The sequence below is a fragment of the Oratosquilla oratoria genome, chromosome 7 (genome assembly GCF_046742065.1).
Source record: "Oratosquilla oratoria isolate Oo_2021 chromosome 7, ASM4674206v1, whole genome shotgun sequence".
NCBI classification, from domain to species: Eukaryota; Metazoa; Arthropoda; class Malacostraca; order Stomatopoda; family Squillidae; genus Oratosquilla; species Oratosquilla oratoria.
Genome location: NC_134783.1, coordinates 43,841,883 through 43,863,108, shown reverse-complemented (window position 1 = coordinate 43,863,108; position 21,226 = coordinate 43,841,883). Strand labels below are relative to the sequence as shown.

General features: G+C 35.5%; 1 protein-coding gene across 3 annotated transcripts in view; it reads left to right on the top strand.

Annotated features, from left to right (window-relative positions):
* The window catches only part of Fas1 (fasciclin 1 Fas1 domain-containing), a 443,263-nt gene that overhangs the window by 348,466 nt on the left and 73,571 nt on the right, over positions 1-21,226 (top strand). For all 3 annotated transcript variants that reach the window (XM_076188166.1, XM_076188165.1, XM_076188163.1), the window contains exons 4-5: positions 1,031-1,164; positions 10,858-10,954. In XM_076188166.1, the coding sequence (XP_076044281.1) occupies positions 1,031-1,164; positions 10,858-10,954 (231 nt within the window). The remainder of the gene's footprint in view (positions 1-1,030; positions 1,165-10,857; positions 10,955-21,226) is intronic.

Genomic DNA, 21,226 nt, shown 5'->3' with positions numbered 1-21,226 from the left:
AGGGAACCAAAACCGAGCCCTGGGGAATTCCATCCCCCATTTTGATTTTATACCGTTTATGGTGACCCGCTATTTTCTGTCCCTGATCCACGCTCTAATCCATTCAAGCACTTTTCCTCCTATCCCATGGCCTATGGGTTAATTAAAGATAAATAACATCGAAACTATCATTGTTACCTGACGCCTTGCAGACATTAGTGTAAAAAGATAGAAGATTTGTTACACATAACTAAATCTTGGAGAACCCATGCTGTGATTTTATTCGCTATTATTGATTCAAGCGTTTTACCCATAAATTATGTCAAACTGATTGGCCTATAGTTGCAAATAAACAATTTATCTCCCTTTTTGAAAACAGAAAAAACATTTGCTTGCCCCCAAGCAATAGGCACAAAACCAGTGTCTATCAACTTATTAAACATTTCCATTAACCTATTCAACTCATGTCAGCCGCTTGTGGTGTAGATATGAAAAACCGGATATGGTAGGCCTCGCGCCGGCCCGTACATCCGAATATCATCTGATGCGGCTTGACTGCGCGAGGACTGACGTCATATTTTTCTGGCGTTTGATCAAACATTTTGATGTTTTATGATTTTTTTTTATTTGACCAAATGACAAGAATTTTGTCATCGGAGTTTAAAGGGTTAACTGGTTGCAGATTTCAGATTTACACTCTTTAAACACTCGGGAATTTTTTCGTCCGTACCTGGGGATTGTGTAGCTTCAAGTCTATCAATATGTTTGACTAATTCTTCATTACTAATGCTGATGTTACTTCCCTCATCCCCAGTACTCCCTCATATTACTAGCCTTTCTTTTAACTATCCCTTTATTCTATTTTTCCACAAACTCTGGGTAATGTGTTATATTCACACCTAATTTAATTGAGATTTAGAAAGATTCCTCCCTTATTTCTCTTGTGTCAATTCCTTTCACTGAATGGTTCGTTTTTAGCTCCAAATGTGTGTAAATTATATATAGTATACAGTATCAGGAAACGCAATTTTCATGTACAACCACTGCACAGATACTACACGTGGTGGATGAAGTCATCATACCTACCATTGCTGATAACTCAGACGCTCAGTACTCCAACCCAGATGCTAGGCGACTTCTAGAAAAACCCATCCCATATGGACTTACTGATGAACACAACATCACGTGAGTATTAATACTTGTTCATGCATATTTCTTAATGATGATAACTGTTGCTCTGAGTTTCGTAAATTGGAAAATTCGTTAATTGGAAACCACAGTAGCTAGCAACAATCTTCAGACCATCCCACAAATCTGTCCCAGAAGAGATTTTGGGGAGTTGTCTACTGTATTTGTGTGGGCCTTTATCTATTATTGATTCGCAGGATGAGCCAGAGGAGGGGGGGTTATTAGTCACCAGATATCACTTCGTGTGTGAAAAAAAGAGAAAAAGTCAAAGTTGACATATCTGCACCTCCACGTGAAGTGCGTTGGTAGATTTTAAAAGTAGTGGTAAGTTGGTTCTTTCTGATGTCCATCTTACAGGACCACCAAAGGCATACTCCTATGATTTCCTAGGAATGAAATAATGTCAGTTATATACCGCTAACTCAAAATCCCTTGTATCATGTGTAGACACTTCGAGTACAGGCAAATCTAAAACCACTAATATTCCAGCAGGCTTCTTATATAGTACCTTAGCATTTTACATTTAATTCAGTGGAGTTATGGTGTAGGGGGTCCTCGAGTTATGATGGAGTTCCAATCCAACATAACTGTAAATCTATTTTCGGTGTAGGTGGGAATCAGCCAAAGTAAGGACCTTCCATGGTGATTGCTCCCCTTTTCTTTGATGAACTGCCATCAGAACAGCCTGCCTTACTCATTGGAGCAATAATGAAAAACAAAAAGTTCCCAAAAAAGCAAAACAAATTAGAGCGAATGGTAATCTAAAATGGTGCACAACCAAGACTAACAAACACCTCCTTCCTTGGTCTATTGCCACATGATGACATATTCTTCTGCCACACTTCAGCTAGTTGTTTGTAGTATTGAAAAAAGAAATAAACATCAAAGGAAAACATACAAGTACAAGCACTGCCAGTGTCATAATTACAAAATGGTGGAAGTCAAGACTGTAGTAAAACGAGGACTCCCTGTATTAAGTATAGGCTTGTGGGATATACCTGTTTCATACTTCCTCAGATGATGTCTCACTTTTTCTGGTGCCCTTGCAATGACTGCTTCTTGGTGGTAGGCATGAAGAAGTATGGTTCTGTGTGAAAGAAAAGTATGCTTGGCTTCCATAAAAACTTGTATAAACGTCTGTGGATCAGTAATTATCATTAGGTAGTGAATAAAGTTTCTGTAAACTATATAGAGATGGACATGAAAGAGTAATAGATATTAGCAGCAGGCACTTCAAGACACGGAAGAGGAATATGATAAATTTTGTTTCTCAGGAGGCCCATAACCTATCACAATTCATATTAGTTGGACATTGGAAGTTGTAACTCAGTCTTAGGAATTTGTATTTCTACCTGTGTGTGTGTGTATATATATATATATATATATATATATATATGTATATATATATATACATATATATATATACATATATATACATATATTGTGGCATCATGACAGGTGTATGAGTGGTAAGAATGGAAATTACACAATTGGGAAAGAGACTATTCCTGGCTGGTTTTGCCTTATGAGGCTTCTTCAGAGGTAATAATTTACAGAATGTGAATGCATTAGTACAACCACTCCTCGTTTAACGACGACAATTGGGACCAGCGCGCCTTCGTTAACCGAATTGGTCGTTAAGCGAAAGTGTATACATATACGTACATGTACTGTATGTACAATGTCCAGCAATACATGTATCTTTATTTTCGTGTATTTTCCCTCTTTTATACAGTACATTAAAGCTTTATTTACTGTTTATTTACGGTGCTTAGGTTCCTGAAATTACCGTATATGACCAAATCCGCGTATGCTGACATTCCATATTGAATACCGGGGTATTTTTTTAGTTTCGACCATGGGCGCAATATAGCAATAGAAAATTAATTATTAATTTTGTAAATTAAAATGTATCAACGTAATATGCAATTTTGTGGGCGGAAATGAAAGTAAAAAATACCATACTACAAGAAAATATGCTAATGAACGAAGTCGGTAGCATAGGATCGGGACGACATTTTGTCTGCCAACGTCTCTCACGACGACGACAACGAGGACGAGCCGGATGACATTTAATTTGCAGGTAATGATTTATCAAACACAGGTCAGGTTAGTTTAGTTTAGGTTAGACGAATTCAACATCCTTTTATTTCTTCGACATCGGCATCTATCATAACAAACATGGTGTACCATTCGTCCGACATGACTTCGTTACTTACGAAATTTGTTTTAGCACATTTTTTTTTATTTCCGCTCACAAAATTGCATATTACTTTGATACATTATAATTTACAAAATTAATAATTAATTTTCTATTGCTATATTGCGCCCATTGTCGAAACTAAAAATTTACCACTACCGGTATATACTGTACCCCAGGTAGTTTTTGCAGCTTGCAGGATGGTAATGTAGACCTAAGCTTCAGAACACTTTACCTCACAGGTAATATCCACCGCAGAAATTCATTTATAACATACAAATTTGCCTCAGCCAACTTAATTATCGTACACGACGTCGTACCTTCGGGAGATTTACGTTAAACGAATGTCATAAAGCCCGTCGCAACTCCGCGTCGTCGCTAACCGAGTAGGTCGTTAAACGAGGAGTACCTGTATTTATAGGAAGTTGCTGTGGTTCATGGGGGTGCAGGAGACTCTGCGTGTTGATTGGTTCATTGGTTAGGGTGGGTCTGGTGTTTGTCAGGCATGAGGAGCTGCCTGTTTCTGTGTGGTCAATTATCTCAAGGCATGTTTGTTGATAATGGAAGATAGAGGAAGGTTACTCTAATGTCTGTAGCTCAAGTTTTGCTAGTCTCTCTTCATATGATAGTTCTGAGAGTGTTGGTGCTAATTTCATAATTGCTCTTTGTATTCTTTCAAGTTTTGTTATACATTTTTTTTGTACTTGGTGACCACATTGTCACTGCATACTCCAATCTTGGTCTTATCAAAGTGATTAGTATTTTCTTCACCATTTCTTCGTCCAGGTATGTAAATGCCACTTTGATTGTTCTTATTGAATTATAAGTTTCTCCAAAAATTTTGTTTATATGTTTCTCAGGGGACATATTATTCATAATAATGACTCCCAGGTCCTTCTCATTTTCTACTTTTTTAATTTCTTCCTCTCCCAATTTATATGATCCCACTATTCTTTTCTTGCTTTTTCCAAATTCCATTATAGTACACTTCTTAATATTGAATTCCATCTCCCACTTCCTACTCCATTCCCATACTTTATTGAGATCACTCTGTAGCGACTCACTATCATCTAGAGTGTTCACTTTTTTCAACAATTTTGCATTGTCTGCAAAGAAGCTCATATAACTTTCAATTTCTTTATCCATATATAGCAAACATTATTGGGGCCAGAACTGTTCCTTGTGGAACTCCATTAATCACTTCATCCCAATTAGAGTGTTTGTCTCTTATCACCACTCTCATTTTTCTTTCCTGCAAGAAGTCTTCCATCCACTTCAGCAGTTTGCCCTGTATTCCTCCTGCAGTTTCTAATTTCTTTAGCAACTTCTTATGTGGCACCTTATCAATCAGCCCATCCACCTCTTTCTTGTATTACATCTATTAGTCTTGAATAGAAACACATTAAGTTTGTGACACATGATCATCCTTGTTTTCTGTTTCCTTTCCGTTTTTCTCTGCTATGAACCATTTCCTCACTTTCATATCCACTACTCTCCAATAGAATTTCTCTTTTTCTGACCCTGTTCTTTTCTCGTTTTTTTTTCCTTAGCTTCTAGTTTTTTTGTTTTCTCATCCTCTCTTTCCTCTTTATTCATTTCTCTTTTTCTCCATACCTATTTATATTGATCACTGTCTGCTAGTTTCCCTGTTTCTGCTAAGATATTCTCTGCTGTCGTTTGTGACCAGAATTTGATCTTAATTGGTCTGGTCTTATCTGTCCCTGTATTGTATTTCCCTAGTCTATATATTTCTTCAATTTCTTTCCCTGTTTCTTTTCCATCCTCATGAACTACTTCTAATATTTTGTTTACTTTTTCCTTCTCTTTTACTCTTGTGGTCCTATTTGGATTATGCTTCTCTTCCATCCCTAATATAATTATACATTTCTTTTTGTCCACTAAGTCTCTTACTATATTCTACTTTTCTCTCATCACTTTAATAACTGTGTCCTTGTTCTTTCATCTGGTGTGTCACTATATCTCCAAATACAATTTTGTTGTTCTCTTGGACTTTTCTCCAACCCTGTGCTTCTTTTGCTATGGACTCTTTATTCTCTTTATTATTATTCTTTAATTCCTCATTCTCATCTTTTACTTCTTTTAACTGTCTTTTTAATTCTTCTATTTCTTTAGTTAGGTTTTGATTCTCCTTTAGTTCTTCCAGTTTATCAACTCTTTGTTAATTAAACCTAACCTCCCATGCTTCATTCATTTTTTTAGTTTCTCCTCTAGATTTACTAGTCGGGGAAGGTTGTCACCTCCTCTCTTGTTAAATTCATAAAAGCAGTTATCTTCTCTTTCCATTGAGTTGCTGTTATCTATATTTATGCTTTTGACACTTCTGCTTCCTTGTTCTTCCTCATCTGTGTGTTGTGCACCTCTTTTGTTTACACCCCTTCTAACATCCGGGGCCCATTTGTCCCCTTCCTCATTTCCTTCCATTTTCCTCAGTAATCCCTCTCTCTTTTTTCTTCACCTTCCCACTACACCATGAGCTTTCCCCTTCCCTATTAATACAACAAAGGTACTTCCTCATTGTTGAGATCGCTTAAACTTGAGGTTTTCTTGGAGTTCCAAACTTCGTTGTCACTTCGACCGACGTGTGTGTGTGTGTGTGTGTGTGTGTATTTACCTAGTTGTATTTACCTAGTTGTATTTTACGGGAAAGGGGAGCTATGCTCGTGGGGTCCCGTCTTCATATCTCATTTTATCTAAACTATTTTTAAATTCATGTATTGTTTTTGCACACACCACTTTCTCATCTAACTTGTTCCAACTGTCTATTGCTCTGTGAGGAAAGCTGTTCTTTTTCAAATCTCTTCTATAGCTGTCTTTTTATTTTCTTTCCGTGTCCTCTTGTATTTCTGTCATCCCATTTTATCAGATTCTCTCTATCAGTAATTTCTATGCCTTTCATGATTCTGTAAATAGCTATCAAATCTCCTCTCTCTCTTCTTTGCTCTAGTGTCTGTAGTTTAAGTTTTTGTAGTCTCTCTTCATATGATAGTTTTGAGAGTGTTGGTGCCAATTTTGTAATTGCTCTTTGTATTCTTTCAAGTTTTTTTATACATTTTTTTGTACTTGGTGACCATATCGTTGCTGCATATTCCAATCTTGGTCTTATCAGGGTGATTAGGATTTTCCTCACCATTTCTTCATCCAGGTATGTAAATGCCACTTTGATTGTTCTTATTAAATTATAGGTTTCTCCAAAAATCTTATTTATATGTTTCTCAGGTGACATATTATTCATAACAATGACTCCCAGGTCCTTCTCATTTTCTACTCTTTTTATTCCTTCTTCTCCCAAATTATATGATCCTGTTATTCTGTTTTTGCTTTTTCCAAATTCCATTATACTACACTTTTTTGTATTGAACTCCATCTCCCACTTCCTACTCCATTTATTGTACTTTATTTAGATCTCTCTGTAGTGATTCACAATCTTCTTCCGTGTTCACTCTTTTCAGTAATTTTGCATCATCTGCAAAGAAGCTCATATAGCTTTCAATTCCTTCATCCATATCATTAATATATATAGCAAACATTATTGGGGCCAGAACTGTTCCCTGCGGGACACCGCTTATTACTTCATTCCATTTTGAGTGCTGATCTCTTATCACTACTCTCATTTTTCTTTCTTGCAAAAAGTCTTCCATCCAATTTAGCAATTTACCTTGTATTCCTCCTTCATATTCTAATTTCTTAAGCAGCTTCTTATGTGGTACTTTGTCAAAAGCTTTTTTTAGGTCTAGAAATGCACAATCAGCCCATCCATCTCTTTCTTGTATTATATCTATTAGCCTTGAATAGAAACATATTAAATTGGTGACGCATGATCGTCCTTGTCTGAATCCAAATTGCCTTGGATTTAGTACGTTGTTTTTTTCCAAGTATTTTACCCATCTACTTTTGATAATTCTTTCACAAATTTTTGCTATTGTACTTGTTAGAGAGACTGGTCTATAGTTGGTAGGTTCTTCTTTATTTCCTCCTTTATATATAGGTACTATATTTGCTTTTTTCCAATCTTCTGGAACTTTTCCTTCTTTTAAGGAACTGCTTATTATGCTATGTATTTTGTCTGCCAGTTCATTCCTGCATTCTTTCAGAATCCAGTTTGCTATTTCATCTGGCCCATGCGATTTTCTGACATCAAAATTACCCAAGTGTGTCAATATTTCATTCTTTGTTACTTCTATTTCTTCCATAGGGGGGACTTTTTCTTTCCACTCAATCTCTTCAGGTTGTATATTTTCCCTTGTAAACACTGATTTAAAATGTTTGTTCATAATTTCTGCCATTTCCATTTCCTCAGTGTATTCAACTCCTCCTTGTCTCAATTTCTCCAAGTCTTGTTTGTTTTTCAGTTTATTGTTTACAAATCTGTAGAATAGTTTTGGTTGATCTTTACACTTTTCTATAACATCTTTTTCATATTTTCTTTTTTTCTCTCTGCACTTTTGTACATATTCATTTCTATAACCAGTATATATTTTCCATTTTTCAGGTCTTCTGTCTTTTTTCCATCTGGTCCAGGCTTTGTCTCTTTTGTCTTTTAACTCCCTACAACTTTTGTTGTACCAGCATTTTACATATTCTTTTTCTTGTTTTTGTCTTGGGACATACTTTTCCACTCCTTTTTTGTAAATTTTTGTCAAAATATTCCATTTCTCTTCCACTGATGTTTCTTCTTTGTATATTTCTTCCCAGTTTTCTTGTTGGAAGAATTCTCTTATTTTATCAAAGTTTGTTTTTTCATACATCATTCTTCCTTTTCTATATTGTTCATTTCTTTTCATATATTTTTCTTCATTAAGTTCCAGTTCAATCAATATGTGGTCACTTTTACCTATTGGTGTTTTATATTCAATCTTGTCCACTATTCTAGGTTCAGATGTAATTATTAAGTCTAGCCTCGATGGTTCTTCTTCATTTCTATACCTAGTGTTCTCTTGTATCCATTGTGTCATTGAATGGTCAGTAATCATCTCAAGTAGAGCATTTCCCCATGAGTCATCACCACTCTTTACTGTCATTTCTTCCCAGCAGATTTCTTTGCAATTAAAGTCGCCCATCATAACTATTCTTCCTCCGTCTTCCATTATTTTAGTTAATGCTATCTTTGTGTCCTCTAGCATACTTTTATATTCACTCTCCTCCCATGAGGCTGTTTTCGGAGGCACATAATTGATCACAAATTTTCTGCTCTTCTTATCTCTGTCTTCCACTTCTATCATAATCATCTCTACTGTATTCTTTCCATATATGACACCTTTCACATTTATATCCTTCTTAGTCAGGAACATAACTCCACCCCCTTGCTTTTTCTCTCTGTTTCTAATCCAATAATTGTATGCATCATGTCCTACACTGTTGGGTGGTAGTGGGCCTTTTAATTTTGTTTCTACAATTCCCATTATGTCCGGTTCTTTTTCTTTCAAATAATCATTCAGCTCATTCAATCCTGTTATTAATCCATCTATATTTGTGTAAGACACTCTTAGTTTTCTGCCACTTCCATTGTGTTCTCTGTTTCCCTTATGTTTTTCTTTTGTATGTCGAACTTCCTTAGTTTCATGTTCACTACTCTCCAATAGAATCTCTCTCTGACTCTGTTCTGTTCTCGTTTTTTGTCTTAGCTTCCAGTCTTTTCTGCTTTTCTTCCTCTCTTTCCTCTTTATTCATTTCTCTTTTTATCCATATATTTTTGTATTGTTCACTTGTTGCTAGTTTCCCTGTTTTGGATAAGATATTCTCTGCCGTTGTTTGTGACTTGAATTTAATCTTAATTGGTCTGGTCTTGTCTGTGCTATACTTTCCGAGTCTAAATTTCTCTTCGATTTGTTTCATAATTCCTGGTTCATCTTCCTGAACTGATTCTAGTAATTGGCTTACTTTTTCATTTTCCTCTTTGATTCTTGTGGTTCTATCTGTGTTGTGTTTCTCTTCCATTCCTAATATAATTATACATTTCTTCTTGTCTGCTAAATCCCTTACTATATTCTCCTTTTGTCTCATCACTTTAATAACTGAGTCTTCAGTATGTTCTTTCAATTGCTGTTTGACTATGTCAGTGAATGAAATCTTATTTCCTTCTTGGGTTTGCTTCCAATTTTTACTTTCTTTAGCTATTGTTTCTCTGTTTTCTTTACTATTCTTCTTCAATTCCTCATTCTCCCCCTTTACCTCTCTTAACTGTCTTTTTAGTTCTTCTATTTCATCAGTTAAGTTTTTATTCGCCTTTTCCAGTTCTTCCAATCTTTCAACCCTTTGTAAAATGGTGTTCATATGACCTAACCTACTCTCCAAGTCCTCGATCACCTTATCAACCTTCTTCTCTAGTCTTGTCAGTCGGGGGGGGTTTGTGTCCCCCCCACTCTCTTTAAATCCCTTGAAAATATTCTCATCACTTTCTGCTATATTGCTCCTATCTATACCTCTAATCTTCACATTCCTATTAGACATGTCGTTATCATCCAACTCGTCTTGGGGTCGTTTGTCTACCTTACGGCGGCCCGTCAGGGCCATTTCCTCCACCTCCTCATTACCTTCCATTTCCCCAGCAATCCCTCCCCCTCACCACTTTCCTTACTTTCCCACAACCCCACGAGCAATTTCCCCCCACCCTGCAAATACAAAAAGGCACTTCTCTTTGCGTTGGTATCCACAATCTGCACTTTTCTTCAGAGCGTTCTTCAAGCCGTCCGTTCGTTGAAAGTGTGTGTGTGTGTGTATATGTATTTATCGAGTTGTATTGTGTGGGAAGAGAGCTCATAGTGACTCACTATTGTATCTTTCCACATCCAGTTTTTTCATAAAGTCATGTATAGTTTTAGAACTCTGTTTCCTCATTCAATGTGTGTGTATTTACCTAGTATTCTATGGGAAGGGGAGCTATGCTCATGTAGTCCCGTCTTCATATCTCATTTTATCTAAACTGTTAATTCATGAATTGTTTTTCCACACACCACTTTTTTATCCAACTTGTTCCAGATGTCTATTACTCTGGGGGGAAAGCTGTTCTTTTTCAGGTCCCTTCTATAAGTGTGTGTGTGTGTATATATATATATATATATATATATATATATATATATATATATATATATATATATATATATATATATATATATATATATATATATAGACAAAGCTTGAAAATTTAATTTCATCCTTGTGTGAATTTATAAGATATTGAAGGAGTACCATGTAAGTGGATGAATAATAATGACAGCTCTTGCTTATAAGATTCATAGAGGCAGTTCCTACTAGAGAAATCTAATAATCATAGAAGTTTTAATACATCTTGAATTTGACAAAACCCATTATGTTTGTTGGCTCGATCACCTGAGTGTAAAAAGCAAATTATCATGGGGATGTATGAATATATATTTTGCATATAAATTAAGGTCAAAATTTACAAGAACCTTCAACCAGATGATTGTGGTCAGCATTTATATTTGTATATTTTTATTCCTTTTCTTTGACAGGGCATTCCAAAAACGAGTATCAGACCTAAAACTAATGAATGTGTTCTCTATGCCTGGAAACAACACATTTTTCATTCCAGTCAACCAAGCTCTCAGTGTGAGTATATTGTAATGTTGTCTTACATGTCTGTTACATATTTTCTTTTGCATTTAGACCTCATCTTTATTCAAGAGTGCTCATGTTCTGAAGAAGAGGGGACCCTGCCCAGGCTGTCATATCATTTGTGGTATTGTAGCTTGTTGTTCTCCATTAATTTGTCTTAAAGTTTGATGTTGCTTTGTGTATTGGTACTTTTTCACTGTAACCTTTTTAGTGGAGGTTATCCCTTGATTATAATCTGTCCTAGTCATTTTCTTTTATGCATGATCTCAAACTGTTTTCAAAGCTGTCAAAAACTGCCTGATTTTCCCATTGTTCAGAACATGAATGCTCTCACGTCCCACCCACACACAAACCAATGTTCCCTTGTGCTTGAACCTGGACCCTGACATACTCTTATCTTTGTCAATTCTTAATGTAATCATGAGTCGTGATGCTAGTCCCACTCTTTCCGGGACAAAGTGATGTGCATTTTGCAAATAGACCTCTTGGTCAAAAGGTAAGATGGTGTCTGACAAGTGGAAAGTTCTATTGCATTTGTTATCTTTTGCTTATTATGGATTTCATTGCTATGAATGGGACTGCCCCTTTGCCAAACCATGATCACTCATAGTAGATTAGAGAACATTTGGTTGTGCAGGTAATCAGTCAATTTATGATACCATACGTTTGAGGGAAGTTTACAAAATTGTTTAAATGAAGTACATTCATTGCATTATAGAGCTGAGTAGGAACAGTCATGTATAAAGAAAGTAAAACTGAAAGAATCATCATGACTGAGTGACATAACAGTATGGTAATTTAGTGAAAGTCTATACTTGTAAAGGAAATGTATACACAACACTTTAAATGATATGAAATACAAATTCACTTTATAGAAGATCAAATAAATGGAGAAGAATAAAGGTAACCTACAAGTTAATATTTGTCTCAGAATCGTGTTGCTAGTTTGAAGTAACATTTTATCCCTAGATGATTTGAGTATTTATAGTTCTTATTTTGAAAAGAAAGTGAGCATGAAGAATTACAAAGTAAATCTAATTATAATCCTTTCCTTCACAATCCAAATGCTACCAAACTAAATGTAATCACACTTTTTATAAAGAGATGTACAAAATGGTTCTGATAAAACAAAAACAAAACAAAAATTCTGTAACAATAGTCTATCCATATACCAAGGGCTTCTTCTCCCTTACGTGGGAGGTAGTCATAACTATAGTAGTTTTATTTATTTATATTTTTCTCATCATCAAAATAAATTAACTCATAAGGCAGTGTCAAAAATATGTCTTGTTTTAAAAGCCTAATTGCTCAGCCAAATCTTATCAAGTGTTATGATTTTCAATTGCCTACATTTCTCTCCTAATTACCATACTTGATCTCAGCTTACTCTTCATCAGCATTGAAAAACCCACTCTGATGAACATGGCATACCTGAGTATGCCTTTTTTTTTTTTTTCCCCCACACTACACTTTTACCATTCCAACCCCAGGATTGAGTATGTTTGAGCAGTTTGATTAGTTTTATTGTTGTGTGTGTGTGTGCATGTGTTGAGGGCAGTGTTTCACCAAAATTCTGTGTGAATGGTATAGAATTATGCAAGCTTCTGTTTATGTGTGTGTATGTATAAATATGTATATATATATATATATATATATATATATATATATATGTGTGTGTGTGTGTGTGTATATTTACCTAGTTGTATTATACGGGAAGGGAGCTATGCTCGTGGTGACCCGTCTTTGTATCTTTCAGCATCAAGTTTATTCTTAAAATCGTGAATAGTATTTGCACACACTGTTTTTTCATCTAAGTTATTCCATATATCCAGCATTCTGTGTAGGAAGCTATTCTTTTTCCTATCTCTTTTATAGTTGTCCTTTTTGAGTTTCTTTTCATGACCTCTTGTTTTTCCATTGTCATTTTTTAGTAAATCTTTTCTGTCAAGGATTTCCATTCCTTTCATGATTCTATATATAGTCAGTAGATCACCTCTTTCTCTTCTTTGCTCGTGTTGGTAGTTCTAGCTTCGATAATCTTTGTTCGTATGTTAATTTGGAAAGAGCTGGTGCCAACTTTGTTGTCGCTGTCTGTATTCTTTCTAGTTTCCTTATATTCTTTTTAGTACATACTGGGTGTCCATAGTGTCGCTGCATATTCCAGTTTTGGTCTAATCAATATGACTAATATTTTTTTTATCATTTCTTCATCCAAGTATTCAAATGCCACTTTCATTGACCTTAGTAGGTTGTATGTTTCACCTACTATTTTGTTTATATGTCTGTCCGGTGTCATGTCATTGCTGATTATCACTCCAAGGTCCCTTTCCGAGTGCACTTTTTTTTATTTCATTTTCACCAATTTTGTAATTTTTTTAAATTCTGTTTTTGCTTTTACCAAACTCCATTATGCTACACTTCTTGATATTAAAGTTCACCTCCCACTTTTGAGTCCATTTCCAGATTGTGTCCAGGTCTGATTGTAATGAGTCACAGTCCTCATTTGTTGATACTTTCTTTAATATTTTTGCATCATCTGCGAAGAAATTCATATAACATTCAACTCCTTCATCCATGTCGTTTATGTATATGGCAAACATGATTGGAGCCAGTACTGACCCTTGTGGAACACCACTTATCATTTCTTCCCATTTTGAGTATTTGTCTCTAATTACTACCCTCATTTTTCTCCCAGTCAGGAAGTCTTCCATCCATTTTAATAAATTACCTGCAATGCCACCTATTGATTCTAATTTTCCTATTAATTTTTTGTGTGGTACTTTGTCAAATGCCTTTTGTAGATCTAGATAGGCACAGTCTGCCCATCCATCTCTCTCATCTATTATATCTATTATTCTTGAATAGAAGCAGATTAGATTTGTTGTACATGATCTTCCTTGTCTAAATCCATATTGGCTTGGGATTAGTATAGATTTTTCTTCCAGATGCTTAACCCATCTACTTTTAATCACTTTTTTTTATATATTTTAGCTACTGTACTTGTTAGGGAGACTGGTCTGTAGTTAGTTGGATCTTCCTTACTTCCTCCTTATATTGGTACAATGTTTGCATTTTTCCAGTCCTGTGGTACTTTTCCTTCTTTGAGCGAGTATTTTATTATAGTGTGTATTTTATCTGTTAGTTCCTCCACACATTCTTTCAGTATCCAGTTTGCAATTCCATCCGGACCATGCAATTTTCTAACATCTAGGTTTTTTATTTGGTCACTGATTTCCTTTTTTGTTATGGTTATTTCCTTCATTTGGGGGGATTTCTGTTTCTCTATTCCTTCACAGTTAGGTGAGTTCTCAATTATTCTTTTGTGCATTCATGACTTCCTTAGCATAGTTTTTCTATTTCTTGTTTGTTTTTCAGTTTACCATTCACATATCTGTAAAATAGCTTCGGCTGATCCTTACATTTTTCTATAATTTCCTTTTCATAATTTCTCTTTTCCTCCCTGCATATTTTTACATAATCGTTTCTTAGTTTGATGTATGTTTGCCATTTGCTCTCTTTTTTTTTTTTTTTTTTTTTCTCCATTTTTTCCAGGCTTTGTCTCTTTTATCCTTGGCTTCACTACATTTTTTGTGTACCAGTTTTTTATGTATATTCCATTTCTCTTCCATCCTTGTTTCCTCACTAAGAAATTTTTCCCAGTTTGCATTTCAAAAAAATTCTTTAAGTTTCTCAAAATTCGTTTTGCTATACATTGGTTTTCCTATTCTATGTTTCTCATTTCTTCTTAGGTCCATTTGCTCTTTTAATTTGAATTCTATTAGTACATAGTCACTCTTTCCTAATGGTGTTTTGTATTCTATTCTGTCTACAATTTCGGGTTCCGTTGTGAGTACTAAATTCAGTCTCGAAGGTTCCTCATTGTTTCTGTATCTGGTATTTTCCTTTATCCATTGGGTCAATGTATATTCAATGGTCATACTGAGTAGCATGCTGCCCCATATGTCCTCTCCACCCCTCACTGTCAATTCTTCCCAACATATTTCTTTGGAATTAAAATCACCCATAACTACTGTATTTCCTCTTTCTTTCAGTATATCAGTTAGTTCATGTTTCGTATCTTCTAACAATTTGGAATGATCATGTTCTGTCCAGGCCTGTGTTTTAGGGGGCACATACACTACTATAGATTTTCTACTTTTCATGTGGTTGTTTTCTATCTATCATGATTGACTCTACATTATTTCTTCCTTCTGTTATCTTTGTCACATTTAAGTCTTTCTTGGTCAGAAATAGTACTCTCCCTCCTTGGTTTTCCTTTCTATTCTTCATTCAGCAGTTATATAGATTCTGTCCCACTGTGTTAGGTGGTAGATTCCCTTTCAATTTCATTTCCACTATTCCCATTATGTCTGGGTTTTCTGATGCCAGGTAATCATTCAGTTCATTCCTGAGATCATTCTGTCAATGTTGGTATATGCTATTTTTTTTTTCTTTCCCTTCTTCTGTCTGTTTTGTTTCCTTCTTTTTGATATACCATTTTCTCAACTTTAGGTGTGTGTGTGTGTATATATATATATATATGTATTTATATATATATATATATATATATATATATATATATATATATATTAGTAAAGGAGGGGAGCAGGTTCTCAGTAATACATGTAGAGTTAAAAACGACAGCATTGTTGTAGTTGTTCAGTTTAGAACTACAACAATGCTGTCGTTTTTAACTCTACGTGTATTTATATATATATATATATATATATATAGAGAGAGAGAGAGAGAGAGAGAGAGAGAGAGAGAGAGAGAGAGAGAGAGTCAGGCACTCTACCTAGCAGAGTAGTAATAAATTTCAGCAGAAGCCAATTTCTTTTAGAATAAAACCCAAAGGCTTCATAAGGCCTTTTTTCATGTAAGAATGAGAATGATAGTTATGGAATTCTACACAAAAACCTTTGAACCCTCCTTCTCTTTACACCATATCACACAAACACAGCCCACAGTGTCATACTACTAAGACTTCTACAATTACCTGCCACCAGCACCCCACATTGCATTGATACAAAAATATGTACATTGATCACAAAACAAGCATTCTACAATAGACTTCCAAATGCTTCACCATGCTCCCCCCAGACATCATTCCAACTATGAAGTCACTCTCAAGACAAGTAAGAACCACACTGGTATGATTGCATTGAGGTCACCAACCCATATGTAAAGAGGATCAACATAGAATTGGCTTAGTAACAGACTTAAACTGCCAAAGCTGTAACCATCATGTAGAATACACTGAACACCTAATTCTATGCAACTGTACTCACACTATCCAGATAACAACACAAAATCTCTTCTGTGAGTGATTCATGGGCCAAACTGATGGCCATGGCTGGTTGTTTAGGGGTTACAAGTCTCCTGCAAAAAAAAATAAAAAAATAATAAATAAATAATAATAATACTTGGGGCAACAGATTGATTAATTGATGGGTGTTATGTTAAATGTTGGCAGGTAATCACAGCTGGGGCTCTTTGTTCATTTACTGCACATAATTTTTTTGTCATTTGGTAACTAGTGTACTGCATTCATGTATATTTTGCTTTTTCAACTCAGTTGGATTTGTAGATGCAGCATGTAGATCATAAGTGGAGGAGATAAAAGTGTATTAAGTTGGTTTATACCTTCTTGGGAATTGTGTGACAGATAATCATGTTTGATGCTATAAAAAAGGTGAATGAAGGAATGATGATACTTTTATATTACTGCTGTCACTTCTTTATGCTGCTTCATTGAACCTGCCCTGTACTATTTCTATGACTACCTCTTCTTGATCATTCTCTGGTGAGGGGTAAAGATTTCTGCCACTGTGTTCTCAAGCATGTCATAAAAGACGACTATACATGGTGGAATAAGGAGACCAGGAATCCTTCACTTTGTATTCTTTTCCAACAAAAAATGGATGGATGGGGTGAAAGGAGCTTTGCTTACAAGGGGTATGTCTGCTAAACAGGTAAGGGAGAGGGGAAAAGATAGGTGTGATTGGAGAGTGGTTGTGAGTGGATGAGAAAGTAATACAGCCCAAAGGGGTTTCTTCTCATCTGCTCTGTAATTTCTTAAGTGAATGAGGTTGCCATGTAATGCAGTGGTAAGGGTAAACCAGCATTGGCTGTTGGACTCTGCTGTGAAGGTGTTGTGTCTTGTTGCATTTATTCTGACCAAAAAATTGGTTAGAAGACAGGAATGACCTTTCATCCACAAGGAGAAGGGATAACAAATGGGTGTGGGATCGGTGAAGGGTGAGTGTATGCTTTGGCTAGGCCACCCCCTACTTTATAGGGGCATATTGCTATGTGTATATATGTAACTAGGTTAATATGTAAAGGAGTTAATTATATGATATTTTGTTTTTCTGGAAAATTTATGTTACCAACTTTTCATAAAGCCAGTAGGATGTATAATGCCTTTTGTTTTTAGAAGTTCTTTGGTGCAGGAAATAATATTTAATATATTAACTTTTATTTTCTATTTTTTGAAACTTAATAATTTTTCATTTTTATTATCTCATAATGCAGATCAAGTTCAGTAGATTTTAAGGAACTTCATATCACCATTATTTTCAATGTTAGCGTAAGAGGAAATTTATTTCCATTAATACAATTATGTTGATGTTTTTTCTTTTGGAGGCAAGTGTTTTTCAATTATTATTATCATTATTATTATCATTATTATTAATATCATTATTATTATTATTATATTTACTATTATTAGTTTCCTTGAACCTTATATTTTGCTTCACTAGTGAAATTTAAAATAAGTGAAGAGTAATAGGAATGAAGTATGTGAAGGACATAGCCTTGTCACTGAAAAATATGTTTTGGAATTATGCACAAAATGAACACCATCAAAAAGAGATCTTTATGTATTCGGCTCACTTCTTTTTCTTCATTATTAAAATTTGTACTACCTCCCTTTCCCTTCTGTCATTTTTATGCTCATCATTTTGTTTCAAGAATTGACAAATGTAAGTGCATGTTGATGTTGCAAGGTAGATAATCTAGAGTTGTTGTGTGTACATATCTTACATCATAGATCCTATTTTGATTTATTGATGGTTTAGGTAAAACAAACTGCATATGCATACTCCCCACTCTGTAAGAGGCTATGTACATGTAAAATTCTTGTTGATGTAAATGACATAATGGAAAAAAACTAAGTTACGTAAAAGTAGTTTGTTTACAGGTAATGCATATGAGGAATATAGAGGATGATTGTAAATTGGAACAAAAATATTTAGAAAGATGAATAGAATATTATAATAAGGATTCAAAATAGAATTGGGATTGGAAGTGCAAATAACTTTAAAATGTGTGTGTGCATGCATGTGTGTATATATATATATATATATATATATATATATATATATATATATATATATATATATATTACTTAGTTGTATTCCACAAGAAGGGGAACTATGCTTATAGTGTCCCATCTTTGTATCTCACAACATCCAATTTCTTCTTAAATTCATGTATGGTGTTTGCACAAACTATTGTTTCATCCAATTTGTTCCAGACATCCACCACTCTGTGTGGAAAGCTGTTTTTTTTTTTTCAGATCTTCTATAACTATCCTTTTTGAGTTTCTTTTCATGTCCCCTTGTTTTTCTTCTATCTCAATTTAATAAATCTTCTCTATCAAGGACTTCCATACCTTTCATAATTCTATAAATGACCAACAGATCACCTCTCTTCTTTGTTTCAGGGTTAGTAATTCCAGGTTAGACAATCTTTGCTCATATGTCAGTTTTGAAAGTGTTGGAGCCATCTTTGTCATTACTCTTTGGATTCTTTCTATTTTCCTTATACAGTGGTACCTCTATTTACACATGCCCTTATGTACGCAAAATTCTATTTAAGCAGTCAATTTATAGGGAAAATCTTGTTGCTATGTACACAGAAAATTTCAGTTTACAAGGGCACATTGGTGTCCATTACTGCACAAAAAATCAAATCCCGCACCACCATCTTGCTGACGTCACAATTCACGGGCTGTGTTGTGTCTCCTCCCTCCATCTTTGTTTGTTGTATGCATGACTGGTCCTTCTTTCGGTGCCTACCCCTTGGTATTGTACTGTTTGTGCCTTTAAAATGCCTCCAAAACAAGTGAGAAGTCCTACTGAAGCTGGTGTTTGTAAGAAAACCAGCATCATGGTTGAGAAAAAGAGGGAAGTGATTGCCAAAGCTGCTCAAGGTTTACGCTTGTGTAAGCTGGTGAGGGAGTTTAGTATGCCTTAGTCAGCAATAAGAACCATTCTTTTAAATAAAGATAAAATTCTGTTAGCTAATGTGTCTAAGGGTATAAGGTATGTGAACATACATAAGAGGCCAGCATTGTTGGATGAGGTGGAAAGGTTATTGCTTGTGTGGATACAGGAGAAGCAGCATAAGAGTGACAGCTTGAGTGAGGTAAGCACAGACACGGACACAGCTGAGGCATTCGTCAAGGAGTTTGAGGAGCTGGTGCATTGTGAGGATTACCTGCCACAGCAGGTATTTGATTGTGATGAAACAGGGCTCTTTTGGAAGAGGATGCCTAACAGTACCTACATTACTGTTGAGGAGAAAGCTTTGCCAGGGCATAAGCCTATGAAAGACAGGCTTACAGTGATGTTGTGTGCTAATGCGAGCAGCGACTGCAAAATCACGCTGCTCGTAGTGTATCATTCAGAGACACAACGAGTATTCAAGAGGGACAACGTCCTGAAGAGCAGATTTCCAGTGATGTGGTGTTCCAACCCAAAGGTGTGGGCAACCCAACAGCTGTGACAGGAGTGGCTCGAAGAGGCATGCAGCCCTGAGATCAAGAAGTATCTGCAAGAGAATGGACTGCCACTGAAGTGCCTCCTGCTGCTGGATAACACCCCAGCACATCCCCTCAATATGCAGGCACATCTTCCCCAAGACCTGAATTTCATCACAATTCCATTCCAGCCTCTGAACACCACCTCCATTCTGCAATTGATGGACCAGCAGGTCATTTCTAATTTCAAGAAGCTGTACACGCATGCTCTGTTTGAACGCTGCTTCAACACTACCACCAACACAGACCTAACCCTGCGAGAATTTTGGAAGTCCCACTTCAACATCTTGCACTGTGTCAAGATAATTAGCTAGAGCTGGGAGCAGGGTCAACAAGTCGCCTCTTTCCCTTCTCTGCTCAAATGTTGACAGCCATAATTTTTTCAATCTTTGTTCATATGTCAAATTTGATAGTGTGGATGCCATCTTTGTTGCCGCTCTTTGGATTCTTTCTAATTTCCTTGTGTATTTACCTAGTTGTATTATATGGGAAGGGAGCTATGCTCGTGGTGACCCGTATTTGTATCTCTCAGCATCAAATTTTTTTCTTAAAATCTTGAAGTGTTTGCGCACACTGTTTCTTTGTCCAGTTTGTTCCAAGTATCTATCAGTCTGTGTGGGAAGCTATTTTTTTCAGATCTCTTCTGTAATTATCTTTTTTTAGTTCCTTTTCGTGTCCTCATGTTTTTCCATTGTCCCATTTCAATAAGTCATTCTTATCTAAGATTTCCATTCCTTTTATAATTCTATAGATAGTAAGTCTCCTCTTTCCCTTCTTTGTTCCAGGGTTGGTAATTCTAATTTGGACAGTCTTTGTTCATATGTCATTTTGGAAAGAGTTGGTGCCAGCTTTGTTGTTGCTCTTTGTATTCTTTCTAACTTCTTTATATTCTTTTTGGTACTGGGTGTGCATAGTGTTGCTGCATACTCGAGTTTTGGTCTTATTAGTATAGTTAAAGAAAAAAAAAAAAAAATCCTCGTCCAAATAGGCAAATGCCACTTTTATTGACCTCAATAAATTATAGGTTTCTCCGACTATTTTATTAATATGCTTATCCGGTGTCATGTCTTTGCTGATCATCACTCTAAGGTCTTTTTCCGAGTGTGTATTTACCTAGTTGTATTTTACAGGAATGGGAGCTATGCTCGTGGTGTCCCGTCTTCATATCTCATTTTATCTAAACTATTTTTAAATTCATGTATTGTTTTTGCACACACCACTTTCTCATCTAACTTGTTCCAACTGTCTGTTACTCTGTGAGGAAAGCTATTCTTTTTCAGATCTCTTCTATAGCTGTCTTTCTTGATTTTCTTTCCATGCCCTCTTGTATTTCTATCATCCCATTTTATCAGATTCTCTCTATCAATAATTTCTATGCCTTTCATGGTTCTGTAAATAGCTATCAAATCTCCTCTCTTCTTGGCTCTAGTGTCTGTAGTTCA